At 31.0% G+C, this 18,987-nt stretch overlaps 1 protein-coding gene across 1 annotated transcript in view; it reads left to right on the forward strand.

The window, feature by feature from the left end:
* Positions 1 to 18,987, forward strand: part of LOC107454452 (cell adhesion molecule Dscam1) — a 106,251-nt gene that overhangs the window by 47,201 nt on the left and 40,063 nt on the right. Inside the window, exons 3-8 of the mRNA XM_071184207.2 lie at positions 2,978 to 3,139; positions 5,224 to 5,370; positions 5,462 to 5,755; positions 7,820 to 8,089; positions 11,315 to 11,725; positions 18,104 to 18,265. Of these exons, the coding sequence (XP_071040308.2) occupies positions 2,978 to 3,139; positions 5,224 to 5,370; positions 5,462 to 5,755; positions 7,820 to 8,089; positions 11,315 to 11,725; positions 18,104 to 18,265 (1,446 nt within the window). The remainder of the gene's footprint in view (positions 1 to 2,977; positions 3,140 to 5,223; positions 5,371 to 5,461; positions 5,756 to 7,819; positions 8,090 to 11,314; positions 11,726 to 18,103; positions 18,266 to 18,987) is intronic.

An 18,987-nucleotide genomic window follows, 5' to 3' on the forward strand; every position in this document is an offset into this window, starting at 1 on the left:
TCTGATTTCTTTAAATGACATGTTTACTCTATTTTTTGCAAAAATGTGCTAAGTTAGAAATGATATATATAGAAAGAGGCCACGTGAATGTTGCTGCAAACTTTAAGGGGAGTTAGGGAAAATTATCAGGATTGAAATTGAATAAGAATTCCTGCTCGAAAATGCCGCCGCTCACTGCTTCGCTATTATGACCTGTTCAGAGACGCATGAAGAAACAGTAGCATAATAAGGAAGCATCCTCGTGGCCCTCTAATTTTCACCACATTGAGAGGTATGCATTATAGACTAATTATTGAAATTGCGCAATATGCCTATAAGAAAAACAATCACATAACTTACATCTAAACTGTGGGGGGGGGATACATTTATGCGACACATTAGATGGAAGCATGCATTTTCATATTTAGAAAATGTCAGCATTTGGGATCAAATTTATTAATATTTAAAAATGTAGTTCCAAGCTAATTTGTTTCAGCGTGTAAAAATGCTAAAAACAGTTTTTTTATTAATTATGATGACTTTTAAAACAATTTTTTTAAATATTCAGTTTATATGTTCTTTTTAAAGTTCGCATAATCAGTTACCATTAAATAGCACAAATAATTCAAACAAGAAAGTATGTCTTTTCCATAAGGCACTAAAAATTTTTTTTATCATTTTTCTTGGAAAAGAAGCTTTCAAGTACACCCTTAAATTTCACCATCAGTTCAAATATTTGAAATATAAGCTTTTCGATCAATGGTCAATTTTCTTATTAAGTTTATAAAATATTTATTTGAGGTAGAATTCGCAAATAAAGATAACAAAAGCTAAAAAAATTTATAAGAGAACACTTTAATCAAATAAGAGAAAGCAAATTTCAAAACTTTGGAAAACACTTGAATGAAAAACATACTATTACATTTTTTAAGAAAAAAGACAAGACAAAGCCTTCTTCTGTATGTTTCAACAAACGTAAAATGCAATTTTGACGTTCGTAACTTTTCCAAAACTCGGAGAATAACGCAATATATATCGAATGGTTCACAGAGAAAAATGAATTAGGGAGTAAGTTTGTTAGCAGAATAGCAATGAGGAGAGAAAACAACCAGAAAACAAGATCACTTATCTATCTTAATTTAATTTATGTTTTCGAACGTTGCCGGTGCATGTTTGGAATACAAATTGATCTGGCCCTTCAAAAGCTACTCAAATGGAAGAGATCCAATTTAGAAGCTTCACTTCAAAACAATTCCGTTTCTTTGAGAGCTTTAATCCTATCCACCGTACAGAAAAGAAAAAAAAATCTCAATTGTGTGTCTTAGAAGTCAAATATATATGATGGGCTTATTGTTATCCTAAAAGTCTCATTTTTATGTCAAATCAATTTTCCTTTCCTTGGTTGGACAGCAATAATATAAATTATTGTAAAAATAGTTGAATTGTCTGTTAATAGAGGGCGCCACAAGTTTCCGTTGCATGCTAAAGCCGGGTTTAAATGATCGCTTCCAGTAAAGCCGACATGATAAATTCTTGTTTTCTTTAGTTAAATTGGTAAAAAATTCTCGAAATTGATTTGAAGTTAAAATGACCGCTCTGGTCGTTTTAGAGTTATTCTGATAACTTTTTATTAAATTTTTAAATAATTCCTTAACTATTTATGTTTGTTTCGAGTCAAAAAGAAAATGTTATCACTCTAAATAATTTTAGATCTAATGATTAGATTAAACATCTTAAGATAGCATTTTAATGGTTCAAAGAAAATAGTTTAAATATAATTTTTATTCCCTGTGTAAAATTCACTTTTTACGATGCATTTGGATTTTGATCTTATGAATGTGGCAGCAGTAGCAATTTGGAGGAATTGATCTAGTTCAGACAATACAAAAATTTAGAAATAGGTTCATTTAATATAATTTTTAGGTACTGCATTTTTAAAGTCACATTTCTGAAACTATAATTACTTAAATCAAAAAATCATTAGCCTACTAGCAGCATCTATGTTTGGCATAATTTTTAAAAAAATTTAACTTTTAACATAAAATTTAAACTTTGTATGCAATCTTTTAACAACTCAAAAAAAAATTAAAATTTTGAAAAAATACATTTTTTTCGCTTAATTTTTAATTATTTAGGCCCCATACTATGGATTCTGTTCAAATTTTAGATTTTAATATTAAAAATCATGTTTCTTAAAATGTAAATATTTATTTTTTGATTAACATTGTTTATAAAATTAAAAATAATATTAATCATACAACGATATTTTCTTGTATTAACTTATCATAATGTAAATTAGATTCATAAGAATGTTTCAAGAACTTTTAAAAAATATCATGCGTAAGTAAGTATTGTAATATAAAGACCAGACTTACCCCTTCTATCCTTAACAATCTTTACAAATTACATGCTTCAAATTACTATCTTCCATAACAACATTATTTGAATCAACATAATTTTCATATCAACATAATTATACCTTTGGCAGTAAAAATCTACAAACGAAGGCAAAAGCACCACGCATTCATATTTTTAAGAGAAGATGGACTAGACAAATGGGGTATCCCTGATAACATTGCACACACTTGAGCACCTAACGGAAAAGAGGAAAGCCGAGACTTGCTTGGCAAAGATACTTGCACCAATATCTGTGCAGAGCAAAACCAGGGGTGCTTGGAGAAATAAACTTGTCAGTTGGCGCGAAGAGGTTTGTTCTAGGTAGCTCACATCAGCATCATATTTTGAGAGTCAAGAACTGAATTCCAATGTTAAAAAAAATATGTTACATAGATGGAAAGTACACCTTTGTAACTAATCTCACGTTTTAAGTAATATTCAGATTGAATTTGCATTTAAAACCTTAAATTTGCCTTGGGATTGCCTTTCATCACATGTAATATATCACAAATAAGATCCAAAGGTAATTAACAATATTACCTTTCATAGTTCTCTGTCAACTGTATAATATGACCTTTGTAATGAGTTTTTAAAATTTCAGTGGTTAACCAAAGATATGAGATACATTTAAATGATGAATTCGTGCTTAAAGACAACATGGGATTGCTCCAATGCACACCACCAAGTTTTGTAAAGGATTATGTGAGGATAACTTCATGGGAAAGAGTCGATGGATTTTTAATCACTCCGGACAGCATGAGTGGTAAGGATAACCTTAATTCTTTACACTTAACACCTTCAATGAAGATTTAACTCCTCTACTGAGTAATCGGTTTATCCTATTCAGATTGGTTTCGATTATTCATTTAGACTGAATGAATTCATTTCAGAAAGACTATCTAAATGAATATATAAATTCATTTAGAGTAAAACTGCTTAAGTGACAGAATGTCTTTTTTACATTAAATTTAAATGTATTCGTCTTTTTGCTAAATGGATTTTTCTCATTTAACTTCAATATCGTTTGATCAAAATTGTTGTATTCAGTTAATTTACCCTAAGATTGCTTAATTTTTTCATATTGTACAGTGTGCAAAAAGAAACGGACCACCCTGAATAACTTATGATCTAATGATTGGATTTTCACTCTCTTAATTGCTCGAGGGGGGATCTGAAATTTACTAATTAATAAGTGCAGACGATATTTTAAGTTACAAAATCAGAATTCTGGAAAATCTGGGAAATATCCCAATAGTTTGGTCAGGAGAGCGTTCTTAAATTAGGACTCCTTAATTTTAAAATTTTACTTCTTGCATACTTCGCTATATTTTTGAGATTTCTGAAAGAGAATTTTTTACACACAATCATAAAATTCGTTTATCCTGTAGCGTATCTACCACTACAAAATTACAACTGCAATTCACTAGTATATAAGACATGTTAATTCGACTCTATGTCAGGGTACCTTTTCATAGATGACGGTTGACATGGTCTAATACTCCTCTCCCCACATTGGTGACCCGGACGTGATGTGAACACGCCTACCTAGGCAGTAACGCTCACTTCGAAATGAACACGCCTACCTTGGCAGTAACGCCCACTTCGATATGAACACGCCTACCTAGACAGTAACGCCTACTTCGATGGATGATCCACAATGAAAAGTTGACTGCGACATTATCCACCTCCTCGCACTGTTGCTACTCAGTCTCGTCTCGATCACGCACAATTGTCGGCTTGCATACTTGTGATTACTCGACTGCTAACGGCAACACAGGAGCGACTACGACCGTGAAGTTAATACACCTCTCCCATTCAGCACTCAAAAAATACGGTGATCTTAATACAGCTCTCCCAGCTTCTCACAAAACAGCAATGAATCAACTAGGTGTATTCGTTCATCGAATTCTATCACAGATATAATTCTGGTGGGGGAGTACTGTAGCGTATCTACCACTACAAAACTACAATTCACTAGTATATAGGACATGTTAACTCGACTCTATGTCGGGGTACCTTTTCATAGATGGCGGTTGACATGGTCTAATACTCCTCTCCCCACAATCCAAAGATGATTCTGTGCAAAAAATAACTTAAGTAAATATTTATTATTTGTTATTACTTTATTTAAAAATGGTGGAAAAAATTTTGAATTGAAAAGTACATGATTTCTTACAGCATTTTAAAGAATATAATTTTATGTAGCAAAATACAAAACTTGCACAAAATCAGCCAATTACATTCCTTAAAATGATGCAAAAAATTGTATTCTTTACAATTCAAACTTTTTTCTGCAATTCTTAAATAAAATAATACAAAAAAAATAAATATTTATTAAAAGTTATTTTCTGTATGGAATTATCTGCGGATAATTCTCTCTAATGATCTCTCGAGATGTAGCAAAATATGTAAAACGTAAAATTAACATTAAGGGGTTCAAACTTTGGATCGCTCTTCTAACCAAACTATGAAGACCATATTTCACAGATTGGGGCTACCCCTTATATCTTGGGGTCAGAAATTTGATTCCGTTGAAAAAAGATAAGTTTATTTAGAGAAAGTACGTTTTTGTGTCTGATTTCGTAACTTAAAATACCGTCTACACTTATTAATTAGCATATTTGAGGTCACCCCCTCGAACTATTTAGAGTGAGTCCTGGAACCTGAAGATCCTTAAATCAAAACTTATTCAAGATGGTCCGTTTTTTTTTTGCGCACTGTACATGTTTTGTTTAGTTATAAGCTGCTGCTCAAAACAGATCAATTCCACTATTAAATCTATGCATTTATTTTCTTATTTTCAAAGTATTAATTCCATTTTAGTTATGGACGGACATTTCTTTCCAGGAAAGTATGGAATATTGGAAGATGGAAGCCTCTATTTTCGTAACGTAAGGGAAAGGGACACTACCTTCAGCTTCCGGTGCCATTCTGAAAACGTCATTACAAGGGAAAAGAAAATTAGCTCCAACTACTCAAGAGTAATAATAACAGGTACTGCCAGAATACAGTTAATTAAAAAAAGACAATAATGAACTCAGTAACCATATTTGTTTAACTATTCCATGTTTTTATTCGAAAATAGAATCTCACTATAATCAACCACCAAGAATTATTCATAGATCAAGTCGAGTGAGAGCACAAGTTGGACATAGAACCACTCTTTCGTGTATTGCTCAAGGAATACCAGTTCCGGTATACAGATGGTATCGAATAGTACCAGGACAGCGAACATTGTCAGATGTCGCTGTGACTGTCAAACAAGAAGACGGAGTACTCAAATTCAACAAAGTCAAGCCATCAGATGCCGGCCAGTACTCTTGCCAAGTGACTAATACTGTTGGAGAAGACAGAGCCAATGTGGAACTATTAGTTGAAGGTATGGGCATTCCGTATACTTTCTGTATATGTATACTTTCTGTAAATATTCTTTCCAAATATGACAATGGGGATGAATTGCAAATGCATGTTGTAAATTCAGAGCAACTATGTGGTTGACTTGATAGACCTAAAAATTCTAATGTTCACTTAAAAACATTGTGACTTTTGAATAAGACGACGGTAGCCGCAAATATGAAAATGTAAGCTTATATAATAAATAAATTTGCATGCTTTTTTTTAAACTTTATTTTCTAACCGGCGTCAAACAACCAACCCAAATCTGAGTTTACAACTATCAATGTTTATCATCGTGGCCATGTAATTTTTAACCCAACTCAGAAAACAAGGGAATTAAGCATTGGAACAAACTAGCCTTCATGAGGTGTTTTTAATGTAACCTATCAGCATTTGCGTTACATGTAGAGGAAAACTTCTTGCTGTTAGCTCAGTGGCAAAGGAATTCTAACCTATGATCCGTCAACCACTAAGGATATTTTACTTCAGCACTAGCCGGGAGCTGAATTCGACTCAACCGTCCAGCGTAGGATCTGCTCATTGGGGGGGGGGGGGAAGCTCTATTCCCATAGCCGCCGTGGCTTCAAATAATGGATAGCGACATAAAATTTTACGAATGAAATGTGCAAGTTCGAATGCAAGATCTAGCTAGGATGACGTAATGCCAGACTGGTTAAAATAATTTTTAAATATTTCATTGCATATAGGTATGAATACAAAATACCATTATAATAAAATTGCATTTATAAAACTAATGTTTCATAACATTATTATGAAACATTAGATTTATGAAACATTAAATAAAATCATTAAAAAGAATATCCCCTTGTATTTCTATTTGTTTAATAATTAAAAAAATATATTAATCATCTACAGAATTAAACAGACATTATCGGCATGTTTCTACCATAAGAAATTATATAAATCAAGAAATAACAATTCTCTTAACAGCTGAACCAGATTGATAAAAATATTTTAAAATTTACGTTGATTTATGTTTGATCTTGGAAACTACTTTAAAATAATGAAGAACTCTTCAATATCGGTTATCTCCTGAACGAATAAACATTTTACCTAATTTCAAACGTATAGATGACTGATGATTCTGTTCTCTTTCTTGACATTTTAAAGAACTGTGTGGAATTGGTTTTGAAATAAAAAGTTACATTTTTACTATGCTAATTAAATACTTCAAATGTTTCTAGAACACATGTAGATCAGACATAAGTTATATTTGGCGTAATTACTTACTATACAGGGCAAATAAAAGATAAGATTGGATCGGCAAAACATCTCGAGAAATAAATTTATAACTAATACTTATACCACTTTGGTGACTCAAGCGAAAAAACGGCGTGTTGAATGTCACATTGATCAAAAGTATTAGCTAGACAGAATGTTTTAAAATAAATTCCTTCGTAAGATTGAATGCTAATGGTCTGTAAATTCTAATACACTCTCCATGTAAAATTGCTTTCTGAGCATTTTGGATCACTCTACTCATGGCTACGGTTGTATGTTTAAATGGTTTTAAGAAAATTTTACATCAACATTCACCTCCCAATCAGGTGACCCAGGTTTGAATCCCAGCGATGGTTGGTTGATACGAAGTCTGGTCCCGGCTCGCACGGACCATCTAATGTAAAATGAGTGACTGCTAATGTAAAATGATATTCCGTGCAAGACGGATAATAGGTTAGAGTACCGTTCGGCTAACCATGCGAAATTCCTCCCCATGTAACGCAAATGCTGGTTAGTTCTATCAATAAGTCCTTCACGAAGACTTGTTTCTTTAATACTTGAATTCCCTTGTCTTCTGGGTTGGGTTCAGAAATACAAGACTCACTTAGTTAAACATTGATAATCGTAAACTCAGAATTGGATCGGCTGTTCAACCTCGGTAATAAAATAAAATATTGGTGTAAAAAAAGAAACAGATTGGAGAATATTGTTGAGCACCATTACCAACTTTGTGCTTCATGAAGGAAATGAAGTGTACAGTAATCTATTTCTAGAAACATTTACGGAATTGTTTTTGTACTTACAGAACCATTAAGAGTTAACATATTCCCGAAAGAGTTACAACTTGATGTTGGAAAGAGTGGACTCTTCAACTGCTCTGTTGAAGGTCAACCAATCGGGAGTGTTGTTTGGAAAAAGGATGCCAGATTTATAGCCACCGACTCACGTGTTTTGTTTCCGTCCCCGACCACTCTCCAACTCATACAGGCCAGAAGGCAAGACTCGGGAATGTATCAGTGCTTCGTTTACCGAGATTACTATTCGTCTCAGGCATCTGCGAGGCTCGTCATAGGAGGTAAATGTACTTTTATAGAGGTGATACTGTAACTGTATGCAATTCGACATTTTATAGAATGCCTAGTCATTGTATAGAATGTCTGAAATCGTCCGGAAACATTTGTAATGATTGCTAGCTTAAGCATTTTACACGGAGAAAAAAATTATTTTATGGAATGGTATTAACATTTCTGGTAATAAAAAACAGCAGCATTATTTTTATTTATATAGTATTTAAACCATTATACGATATTTAAACCATTTATTTTAATTTTTACATTTATATATTAAGCGTTTACATGAAATTCTGGTTTTCAAAGTAGTAGTTCTTATTACCATATGTTTAATAAAGAATACAAATCTGGAAAATTTGTTTAGCCAAATGAATGATTTGTATGCAATGCTCTAAGGTATCATGATAAAATTACAAATTTTGCCACTTTTACCAAATTTTATAACACATTATAGGACCATATTTTATCGTTAATTTCACCTAAATCAATACCAATATTCTTCCGTAAAAATTACTGAAATTTTTAGTGTTTCTAGAAAGTCCGAAACACGGTAAATGTTACCATATCCTGGTAGCTTTCACCATACTTTTTTTTCGTGCTGTATAAAATAGCCAATAATAAACCGGCTCGACATGAAACGAGTATTAATTCCCGTATTCTCTAAGCATTCACTATAATGAAAAATAAATAGGCACATATACACAATGATTCTCATATATAATACTTTGTCTAAAGAGTTACAATCATTCCATGGAATGTCTGTTCTTTCTATACAATTATTTTCAAATTTATAAAAATTTTCGTGGTTTGTACTTCGCCAGAAAACCAGCAAGGTAAGCAGTGTGTTTGTACTTTGTAGATAAATGGGGAAATGAGGTGTAGATAACTTCTAAAAATATAAATTTTTTCGATCGGATTTCTGTTACCCAATATACACGGAAAAAGCCGTGAATACACCCCGAATATATGAAATTATCCAGGATAACTTAAAAAAACATCTTCATTTGCCTTTTTATTTTTTGTAAACTAAAACTAAACTCAGTGGCGCGACAGCCCTAGAGGGCCAAGGCCTACTGTGCCCATCTCAGTTTTCTTGACCTTGGGGTTTGGGGTGCAGGAGCAGATGTTCCGGTCAGGTGGTCAGCCGAACGCGGAACCCCAGTGTTAAGTTCCCAAGCATGCTTGGTACTCATTCATCGACCCACTGAAGGGATGAAAGGCTGAGTCAACCTTGCCCGGCCTGAGGATTGAACCAGGGACCTGTGGCACGTTCAGCCACTGGGCGTCTTTTTATTTTTTATACTTTAGATAATAATTTCCTTTCATTTAGAAAGGGAAGAAATTAAATTTTTTAACTTGGAATTTCTCTGCACTTTAATCAGCAGTTGCGCCAGAATACGATGCTAAAAGAAACTGTAAATGGTATAAAAGTTTTTAACGCCCATTCCTTTTCACCTCCTTGTTTTTTTAATGCTTATTTCAAAGAATTAATATATTTTGCAGATTTTTTCATTTTTTTTATTCGCTATAAAAAGCTTGCAATTCTGACTTATTAGGTCATATAAACTAACTAAAAAAACCTTTTAAAGCTAATTGTGCTACATTTTTTAGCTTTCCAATACACAAAGCAAAAGAGCAAAGTTTTGGGCTTTCTAGGAACACTAAAATTTTAAGTAATTTTTACGGAAGAACATTGGTATTGATTTAGGTGAAATTAACGATAAAATACGGTCCTATAATGTGTTATAAAATTTGGTAGAAGTGGTAAAGTTTGGTACATTTAGCAAAAGAGTTCCAATACACAGCAAAAATTTCCAGATCAAATTACGGTTCAAAATACTGGCATTCAAGGTGCTGATATTTAATACCGTAAAATCTAAAATCCATTGTAAGTAGGACATGCTACAGAACAAAAAAAAAACTTTTTTTAAAATTTAATAATTTCCGTAAAACAACTGAATCACTCCAATTAAATAAATAATGCAGTAAAAATTATGATATAATATTTTGCGGTAAGAAACATTTAACAGATGGTGCACTCAAAGTGTTGGTACCACAAACCTACCTTTATTTAATCAGAAATTCTACACAGTGAACAAAACTCTGAAGATTTTCTAGAAAATATTTCGATTAAATGAAAACTGTAGTTAAATGACACTCAGAAAACAACTAAAACGCTTTCAGATTTTTAATTATTTTTATATTTTATTTAAAACCAATTTTTTGAGGGGCCAAATACCTGTGAGTTTTTTCAGGTGTGTTTACAAAATTGAGCCAAATACCTTTAGGAAACCTTTCAAATATATTCAGTGTGGTTGGATCAACACCATTAAGACTAGTTTTCACTTTCAAGCAAAATAAGCCGTAAAAATTTATAAGACTTTTCTTCTAAAGAAGACTAGGAAACCATCTTCTGCCAATAAATCAGCTGAACTTCTTTTGAAAAATATGGGCTATAAATAATCCTGATGTTTACAAAAAGAAATTTAACAGTTTAAAACAAGAAGCTGTTGAATATTAAGCAATCGGTTCAATAAGGACATTCTTGCAAGGAGAGAAAAATTCCGGTAAAATTACCATACTGTATGGTAATGACATTTCTGGTAAAAAAAAAAACATAATTCTGGTAATAAAAACCAAAATATACCGTATTTAAACTATTGATTTGATAACTTATGTTAGAAGTATACCGGAAAATCCTGATTTTCAAAATTATAATTGATAATATCACATATTTTGTAAGAAAATATAAAACTGAAATATAAATAAAATAGAATAAATGATTTCTTCGGCATGCTGCAAGGTATCATGATAAAATTATCATATTTTACTACATTTACCAAATTCCATCACTTATAATAAAGCCATATTTTATTGTTAATTTCACCTGAACCATTTCCAAAGCGCTATGGTAAAAATTACAGAGGTTTTTAGAGTCCCCATAGAGCAAGAAATAAAACAAATTTCACCATATTTTCATACATTTGACCCTACTTTTTTCACAATGTAGTTATCGTTTCAAGGATTTTCAAAAAAGCTTGGTTAAATTTAAATTCTAACAACATTATAATGTTTGATTTTTGAAATTTAAGGAGTTCTTTTTTTTACTTCTTTATTTTTCACAATTAAAAATTTTAAAAAAAATTAAGAATGAATATATGCGAGTCAGATGCTCTGAACATTAACTGGTTTAGGTAAATATTTACACTGACTGTTTTTCTTTATTTCAGACCTCGCACCGCAATTCAAGCTAACGTTTCCAGAGAAAACAGTACGCCCTGGAAGTTTCGTTTCTCTCCTTTGCATATCAAACGGAAATCCCACTCCACAAGTGAAATGGACATTGGATGGACTATGGACACTGTCCTCAAGACCAGGTATCGTGGTGAGCACGTATTTGAGTACAGGTGGCGACGTTATTAGCTACGTCAATATAACGTCAGCTGATGTGACAGACAGTGGAGTGTACACGTGTACAGTTTTTAATGAAGCTGGAAGTACATCTCACTCCAGAAGACTGAATGTGTTTGGTTCTGTTTTCATCAGACCGCTGAGTAATTTAACTGCCTTAGCTGGAGGCTCATTTAGAATGTCATGTCCTTTCGGTGGTTACCCATATGATGAAATTGCATGGAAAAGAGGTAAGGTGCATTTTACACATTTTATCTACACTTAAATGAAAAAAAATATTATTAAATTTATGGGCCAAAAACTATGAAGTACTCTATATACTCTCTCTGTATATATATATATATATATATATATATATATATATATATATATTTAACCATTGCAAACTCTTTTTGTTAGAGTGCTGCGTCATTGCTAAAGCAGTTGTTTACTTCCTGAATATGAAGGTCGTATTTGGTAAATGTAAAATAAACTAGTGATAAAAAAGTAAAAACAATAAAGATGGGTTAACATATGATGTTCTTCCACAGATCCCATTCCTATTTACAAAAACTGTGATCATATCATCGATCGCAAATTAACAGGACATTAAAATAAAAAATAAAAAAACATTCTTTAACTTTGAAATGAGTAAGGACTATAGTAAATTATTATTGGTAAACTATTTTTTACCATAAGCTGTGAACTAAGATATTTTTTTAACCCCTGAGTTACTTGGATCTAATGTATCTTGGGCACTTAAGTGTTGGGGTTATTGTTGTCTTGCGTCTCTTGTCAATACTGACATGTCCACTTTAAAGAAGAAGGGTAAGTTTCTTCTTGTTTAGCAGTGACGCCATCTATGGACAAGAATTTGCCACACACGTACATCACAGCTGGTTTTACTGGGAGGATACATTCGCGCACCATCCATGCATTCACAGATAATAATTGTGATCTGAACTAAAGCTCTTCAATCACTGATCCGATACCCTCAGAGGTATTGATTTTTTGGACGGAAATTTGGAGAACTTTGTGACCCCGACAGATTTGACGGGTACCAATCACCATTGTCCTCGGTTAGTGGAAATCGTACCCATAACTTCTAGGACATGGGTTCAACACCCGACCAACCAGTCTATCTCAACCTAAGTATAAAAGTTACAAGCCAAATAATAAGGAATCCTTGGATTTAAATAACAAATACAATTACATTATGAAAATAAAGTAAAAAAATTTCATCTGAAAAATTCATTTAATATTAAGGGTTAAAAAGAAAAATAATAAAATATATTTAGCTACAAATAACAATTTTGATTACATTATATAAGAAGAAAATAGTTGTATGAAAAATTCATTTAATGTTCTGCCCTATCTGTTTGATTCAAAAACTGGCGCATTTTTAACGTAAGTAATTCTTATTTAAATGTTATAAATGTTATACAAGAGTTCAAATATAAAAGGATTTTAATTTTTAATAATAAATTGAATTAATTCACTCCGTTTTGATTAAAAATGCAAGTTAGTTATGAAATGAAAATAAAAATATTTTTTTAAAAGCAATTATAGATTGCTTTTTTAATTCCTCCAATGCACCGCGAATTTTCAAGTTTCCCTTTCTTAATTATTTTAGATAATAATTACGGGTGTTCATAAAAAAGGCAAAAACAATTTTACTTGAGAGTAAACGTATAGATATATTTTTTTAAAAAAAAAGAGCGATATTGCTTTGTAAGTAAAATTTTATAAAAACCTTTTATCTTTTTTTTCTTCCTCATCACCATTTCTGACTGTCTCATGCATTATTTATCTAGCATATTATAGATTTGACTTTATCATAAGTAGTGAGAATTCATTTCACACATGCTGCTTCTGCTTGCATAATAAATACCTTGGGAACTAAAGTAATTTTCAACTTTTTCTATTTCAATATTTTTGTTACCTGAACATACATGGGAGTTCTGAACTTTTTAAAAGAATTTTTGATAAAAAAAATTATCATATCCATATTGGTTTTAAAATCGTACCTTATAGAAACATGCAATAGTTTTATTTTGTGTTTGGTAAAAGTGCTGTTTGAAATTGTGGGGTAAATTGTACATTTGCTGAAAAGAAAGGAAATTGTAGAAAATTGTGAAAAATTATGTAATGGTGTAAATGGATAACATATAATAAATTTGTCTACGTATACAATTTAAAAAAAACTTGAAATAAAATGAAATGAAACAAAAATGGAGCTTTAATCATTATAAATTTTTTAAGTAACGATTAAAGAACTTTTTATGTAAATAATTGGTGTAACGATAGTTTTTTTCTTCTGAAATACTTTGAAATAAAACTTGAACTTGATTTAAGGACTCATAATCTGTCCACTAGTCTGTCAAGACCACTAATCTGTCATTTTCAATTTTTTTTATGAAAAACTGTTATGAAAACTTGATTTGATTTATTTGAATGACTTGACATCCTTGAGAGTTTGAAGTCACTAATTTGCCGTCTTTAATTTTCAAAACAAGCAAATTTAATTTAATTTCATCAAAAATTTAAAAGGAAATTTAAATTTGCGAAAATAACTTTTATCTCTAAAATTAATTTTAAATATTTAAATGTATCATACTTGCATAATTTGAAAGGGTGTATTTCAATATAGACCAAGAAAGAAGATAACAAATTTCTTATATAATACATAACTAATTACATTACAAAACTCATTTGCACATTTTTCTGTCATTAGATGACACTATGTGATTTTCTAGAAAAAAAAGTTGATTAATTCATATATCAAAATCAAAATCATCCATCAGGTACCATTTTTTAGGAAAAAAATAATTTTTATAAATTCGGGAAAATTTTTGATGAATCTCGCTTCCTAATTTACCTTGAGCCTCAAATTGTCGGGAAGGTATAAGCGTTTGCAGTCAAAAATGTCGATGAAGTTGTGAAAATTGACAAATTAGTGACAGTGACACTGACAATGACAGTGTTCTAATTGTGTGGGTAAGTTTTTATTGGGCGTTGTCACAGAATAAAAACGTGGATTTTTTGGGAAAATAATTATAGATTTGAAATTTTGCTAAAGGTACACGAGTAACACGTATTATAATCTAAATATTATCAATTTTATTAGTGTTGTCACTTCTTCTTAACTTCGGTACGATAAACCGTAATCCCGGTAGGCCTCAGTTCGATCTCGCTCGAACTCAGACACGAGCTGGTAGGCATTTCTCTTTCTTACATGAGGCATAACAAAAACTTTTTTATCCAAGAACAATGCTCAAATTCAATTTCTGTATGAGAAACTTATTGTCAAATCTCTTCTTTTCTACACATTGTAGGTGTCACTAGCGCTGCCTGCTTTGCATGAATGCCTTGAAAAGCTAATTATTTGCATACCACAACATGTTTTATCCTCCCTGCAAATTTCATGTTCGTTGTGCGTCGCCTTCCTGGTGTAGCAATTTTAATGGCCAGTAGTGAACTTTTTTAACTTCCTTTTCCGCAACGATTTAAAAAACCTGTAATAAGGACTGCCATAACAGGAATTCCAGTTCAATTATATAAATCGATTTGAGGATAAAAGTTTGTTTGTCTATATAAAATAAAATGTATCTCGCTTACTCACTCCTTGACACTTGAACCCATGAAAAGTCCTGCAAGAGAAATCTCAAAAACTTCGAATTAATAAAAATGTTTACTTTACAATTTCGTTTCTCAGTATAACATTTTCATATGGTAAAAAAAGTCTTTTAATAAAATATTTATTAATCAATTCTAAGAAAGTTTAGCATTAATGTACTGACATTTTTAATTTATTTAAACAAATTTCATGAAAAAATATGCTATACTATTTAAGTTGTCAAGCAACTATAATTGATTTTACTTTAAAATTGGGGAGATAGAAATTACATTACGAATACAGAGATCTGGCATCTTGCGAATTAGTTCATTTTATTAGAACCAATAAACATCTTATGAATGCATTCAAAAATATTCTCCCTCCAAATTAAAGGATTCTTACTAATCTTTTGTACTAAATAAAAAAAATCTTCGTGTTTTGAAAAGTTTTGCGTGTTTGCAAAATGTCTAAACACAATGACAGGAATAATTGATCTCACTTAAATGAGTTCCTTTTTTCAGTTTTCAAGTAAAACTTTAATTCATTCGTAAAAAAATAAATACTTCTCTATGCATAAGATTCCAAACTGATATTGGATATTCATTTTTATTAAAATATAATATTTGTGCAGTATAAACTTCAAAATATTATATTTAAATGCATGGAATACTATTCTATTCAAGCAACTGTCGTCTGAAATTTTTCATTTTATTTATTTTTTTCAAAATTGCATATATTTAAGTTTATCAAGCGAGAAAGGGTGTGTCTAGTGCATATATGGCAACGTTACTTTTAAAAAGTAGCGAGTAGAAGTACAAGTATTTTTAAAAAAAGTAACGAGTAAAAAGTAAAAAGTTCTTATTTTAAAAAGTAACGAGTAAAAAGTACAAGTAAAAGTGCAAGTACTGAACGAAAAAAGTAACGATTTAAAAGTACATTTCTAGGAAACCGAAAATTCAAAGTAACCTAAAATTTTATTGAATAATATTCTTATGTTTTTTAATGTTTTTGTAAAATTGTTGTTATTTATTTAATTATTTTTAATTTTGAAAGTTATGAACATTAATTTATTTTTAAATTCGGAATATTATAATATAATTTTATAATATAATCGTATAATATAATTTTAAAATCAAATATAATTTTAATATCAAACTTTTAATAGATTTGCATGAAAAAGAAATTTTATCTATTGATTTTAATTTTTAGTTTATCATTTTTATTTATTTAAATTACCATTGATTTAAAACTGTTTGACTCTATAGAAATGCGTTTTAAAAGCACAAACATAAACAAAGCAAACACAGGGTTTCAGATAGCATTGTGATCTTTGAGCTAGTAAAAAATAATTGAATGTGCAGTATAGGTTGAAACATAACAGTCTACAATTTTATTTGTAACAATGGCTAATGTTGAAGTCATGCGAGAAAATCATTTTCCGAACATTTCTGCCTAACGTAATAATTAAAATTTGTAAACGAATTTTAGTATCAGCGGCTAAATTAATACCTTCGAGTTTTCAAGAGTTAAAATAGTAATTATAATATGATAGCTTTCTATAACACAAATAGTTCTGAAGTTCTTAGAGATTTGACTGGGCGTTGTTTGATAAGGTCGGGCATAAACATAATTTTAGTAAAAAATGTACTAGGTAAAAATGTATTTAGTAAAAAATGTGTTAAGTCATTAATGTATTATTAGGGAGTTCAAAATGAAAATTAAAAAACTTAATAACAAAATCCAAAATTTTTTATTTACAATGTATTAAATAAATGCATAAAACTTGAAAATGAATGAAAATAACATGCTAATTAATATTTTTATTCATTTTGCAAAATAATTGCATTTCGAAAGTGGTGTCACTGAGTCTGTTGCGAGAATTTCTCAGAACGTGCTTATCCACGCTGAATAAGCGCTCCACGGGAGGTCAAGGTATTTAAACACGAAGTTAGCTGTGAATGCATATATATTGCACATTAATTTTATAAATTAAAAAAACATAATCATTTTTTTAATTAAATTTTTTTTAGAAAGCTTACCGAGTTTTAGAAAAAAGTAACGATTTTATTCGACATTTCCGCTACAAATACTTGTACTTTTCCCCTAAAAAAGTAACGAAAGTATAAGTAAAAGTACTAAATTTAAAAAGTAACCAAGTACAAGTAAAAGTACGTACTTTTTATTTGTACCGACGGTACAAGTAACGAAAGTAACAGTACTGCCATATATGGTCTAGTGCTATTTTTGTTAGATTTTTAACCCGGCAAGATTGTTTTCCGCACCTAAATATTTGCTTTCGCCTACTAATGTGTATACCTTCTTTGCTAAATTTTTAACTAGGATTCCAATAACTAAAAGTAACCCCTTAAATATCTTATTATTTTAAGGAAAAAGATCATAAAAGTGCCTTTTCTTTATTCAAGATAATTATATAAAAATGGTCAATGCGCAATATATGTATTCATTTTTTATTTTTTATTTAGTTTGAAATTTAAAATTCCATATATACCATGTAACTTTAACTCTATACACAATAACAAAATGCATTATATTGAAAATAAATATTTTGACTCGGAACACAAACCACGAGTATTCACATAACGTATACGTACCTAAGATAAGAGTACGAAATACATACCACAAATACATGCAATTGGATATTGTGCTGGCGTCTAGTTTAAAATAAACTAATAATCTTCAGTAACGTAAAAATAGTCTGGTACAACCATCTAGTGTGTAAAATAAGAGATAAAACAAACATTCCGGACACAAGAGATGCAACTATATGCCCGAAAATATCACTAGTACGAGAAGTAGGAGACGAAAGCTTACTCCGCGAATTTGACGAGCCCCAGAGCGAAGGGGTTAAAGGTGATAATTAAGAAGCTCCCTTTTCCTGGCTTATCAGAATGAACATAAAATGGAAGGAAGAAAAAGAAAAAGTTACACTTTTAAAATTTTACTTTTTTGTATTTTAAGTACGCAGTTATGATGTTTCTTTATGATATTTTAGATGGAGAAGTACTGCCAACCCACCAAAGGCAACATGTGTTTCAGAATGGTACCGTATTAATAACTGACATCAAGCCAGATGAAGATGGTGGCCTGTACAGTTGTGAAATCCGGAGTCCTCAAGGTGCACCAGTTTCTAGAACCTTCCGAATTTCTATTAGAAGTAAGTTCATTAATAATTTATTTTTACAATTACTGTACTCGGAAGATGAGTCACGATGGCTGAATGGTTAAAATAATGGTCTGTAATCGTGTAGATCTCTGTTTTGATCCCCAGGGAAGATTTTAAGCTCACCCAACTTCAGTTCGCTAGTGCAAGCTGATATATCCAATATCTTAATATGAATCTATAAGAAGGATACTTATCTGTGAAATAAAAGTTTCTTATGTGCAATGTTGACCACGTTGAATACGAAGCTATAGCGCCGTAGCCTTCATAACCCCCTTTCCCATAAGGGTTTGTTGCTGAAAGGAATTTGCCGACCCGGTGAATGGTGGTCAAGGAGCTGAGCTTATATCAAAAGGGTATCGGGTTCGAATTCCATCCGATGTATGCATGTTCTTTCCTTCAACTATCTTTGCTGTATGTGCTTCTTATTGTGGGGTTAATGATAAGCTAAATATAATCAGCACAAATATGGAATGAAATTCTTCTCAACAATATTTGTTTTTCATATTTAAGCACTCATTATTAACAAAATAATAAGAATTCTCAATGAATAGAAAATATCAGTTATATAAATCGAACATACACTGAGAAAACAATGCATAGTTGACATCTAAAAGCTTGGTAATTTTTACTGAAGGTCTTTAGTGATTATTTTGGTAAAATTAACAATAAAATTCGGCATTATAATAAGGGATAAAAATCTGGAAAATATGGTA

The sequence above is a fragment of the Parasteatoda tepidariorum genome, chromosome 10 (genome assembly GCF_982258835.1).
Source record: "Parasteatoda tepidariorum strain Cologne lab strain chromosome 10, Ptep-v5.0, whole genome shotgun sequence".
Taxonomy (NCBI): Eukaryota; Metazoa; Arthropoda; class Arachnida; order Araneae; family Theridiidae; genus Parasteatoda; species Parasteatoda tepidariorum.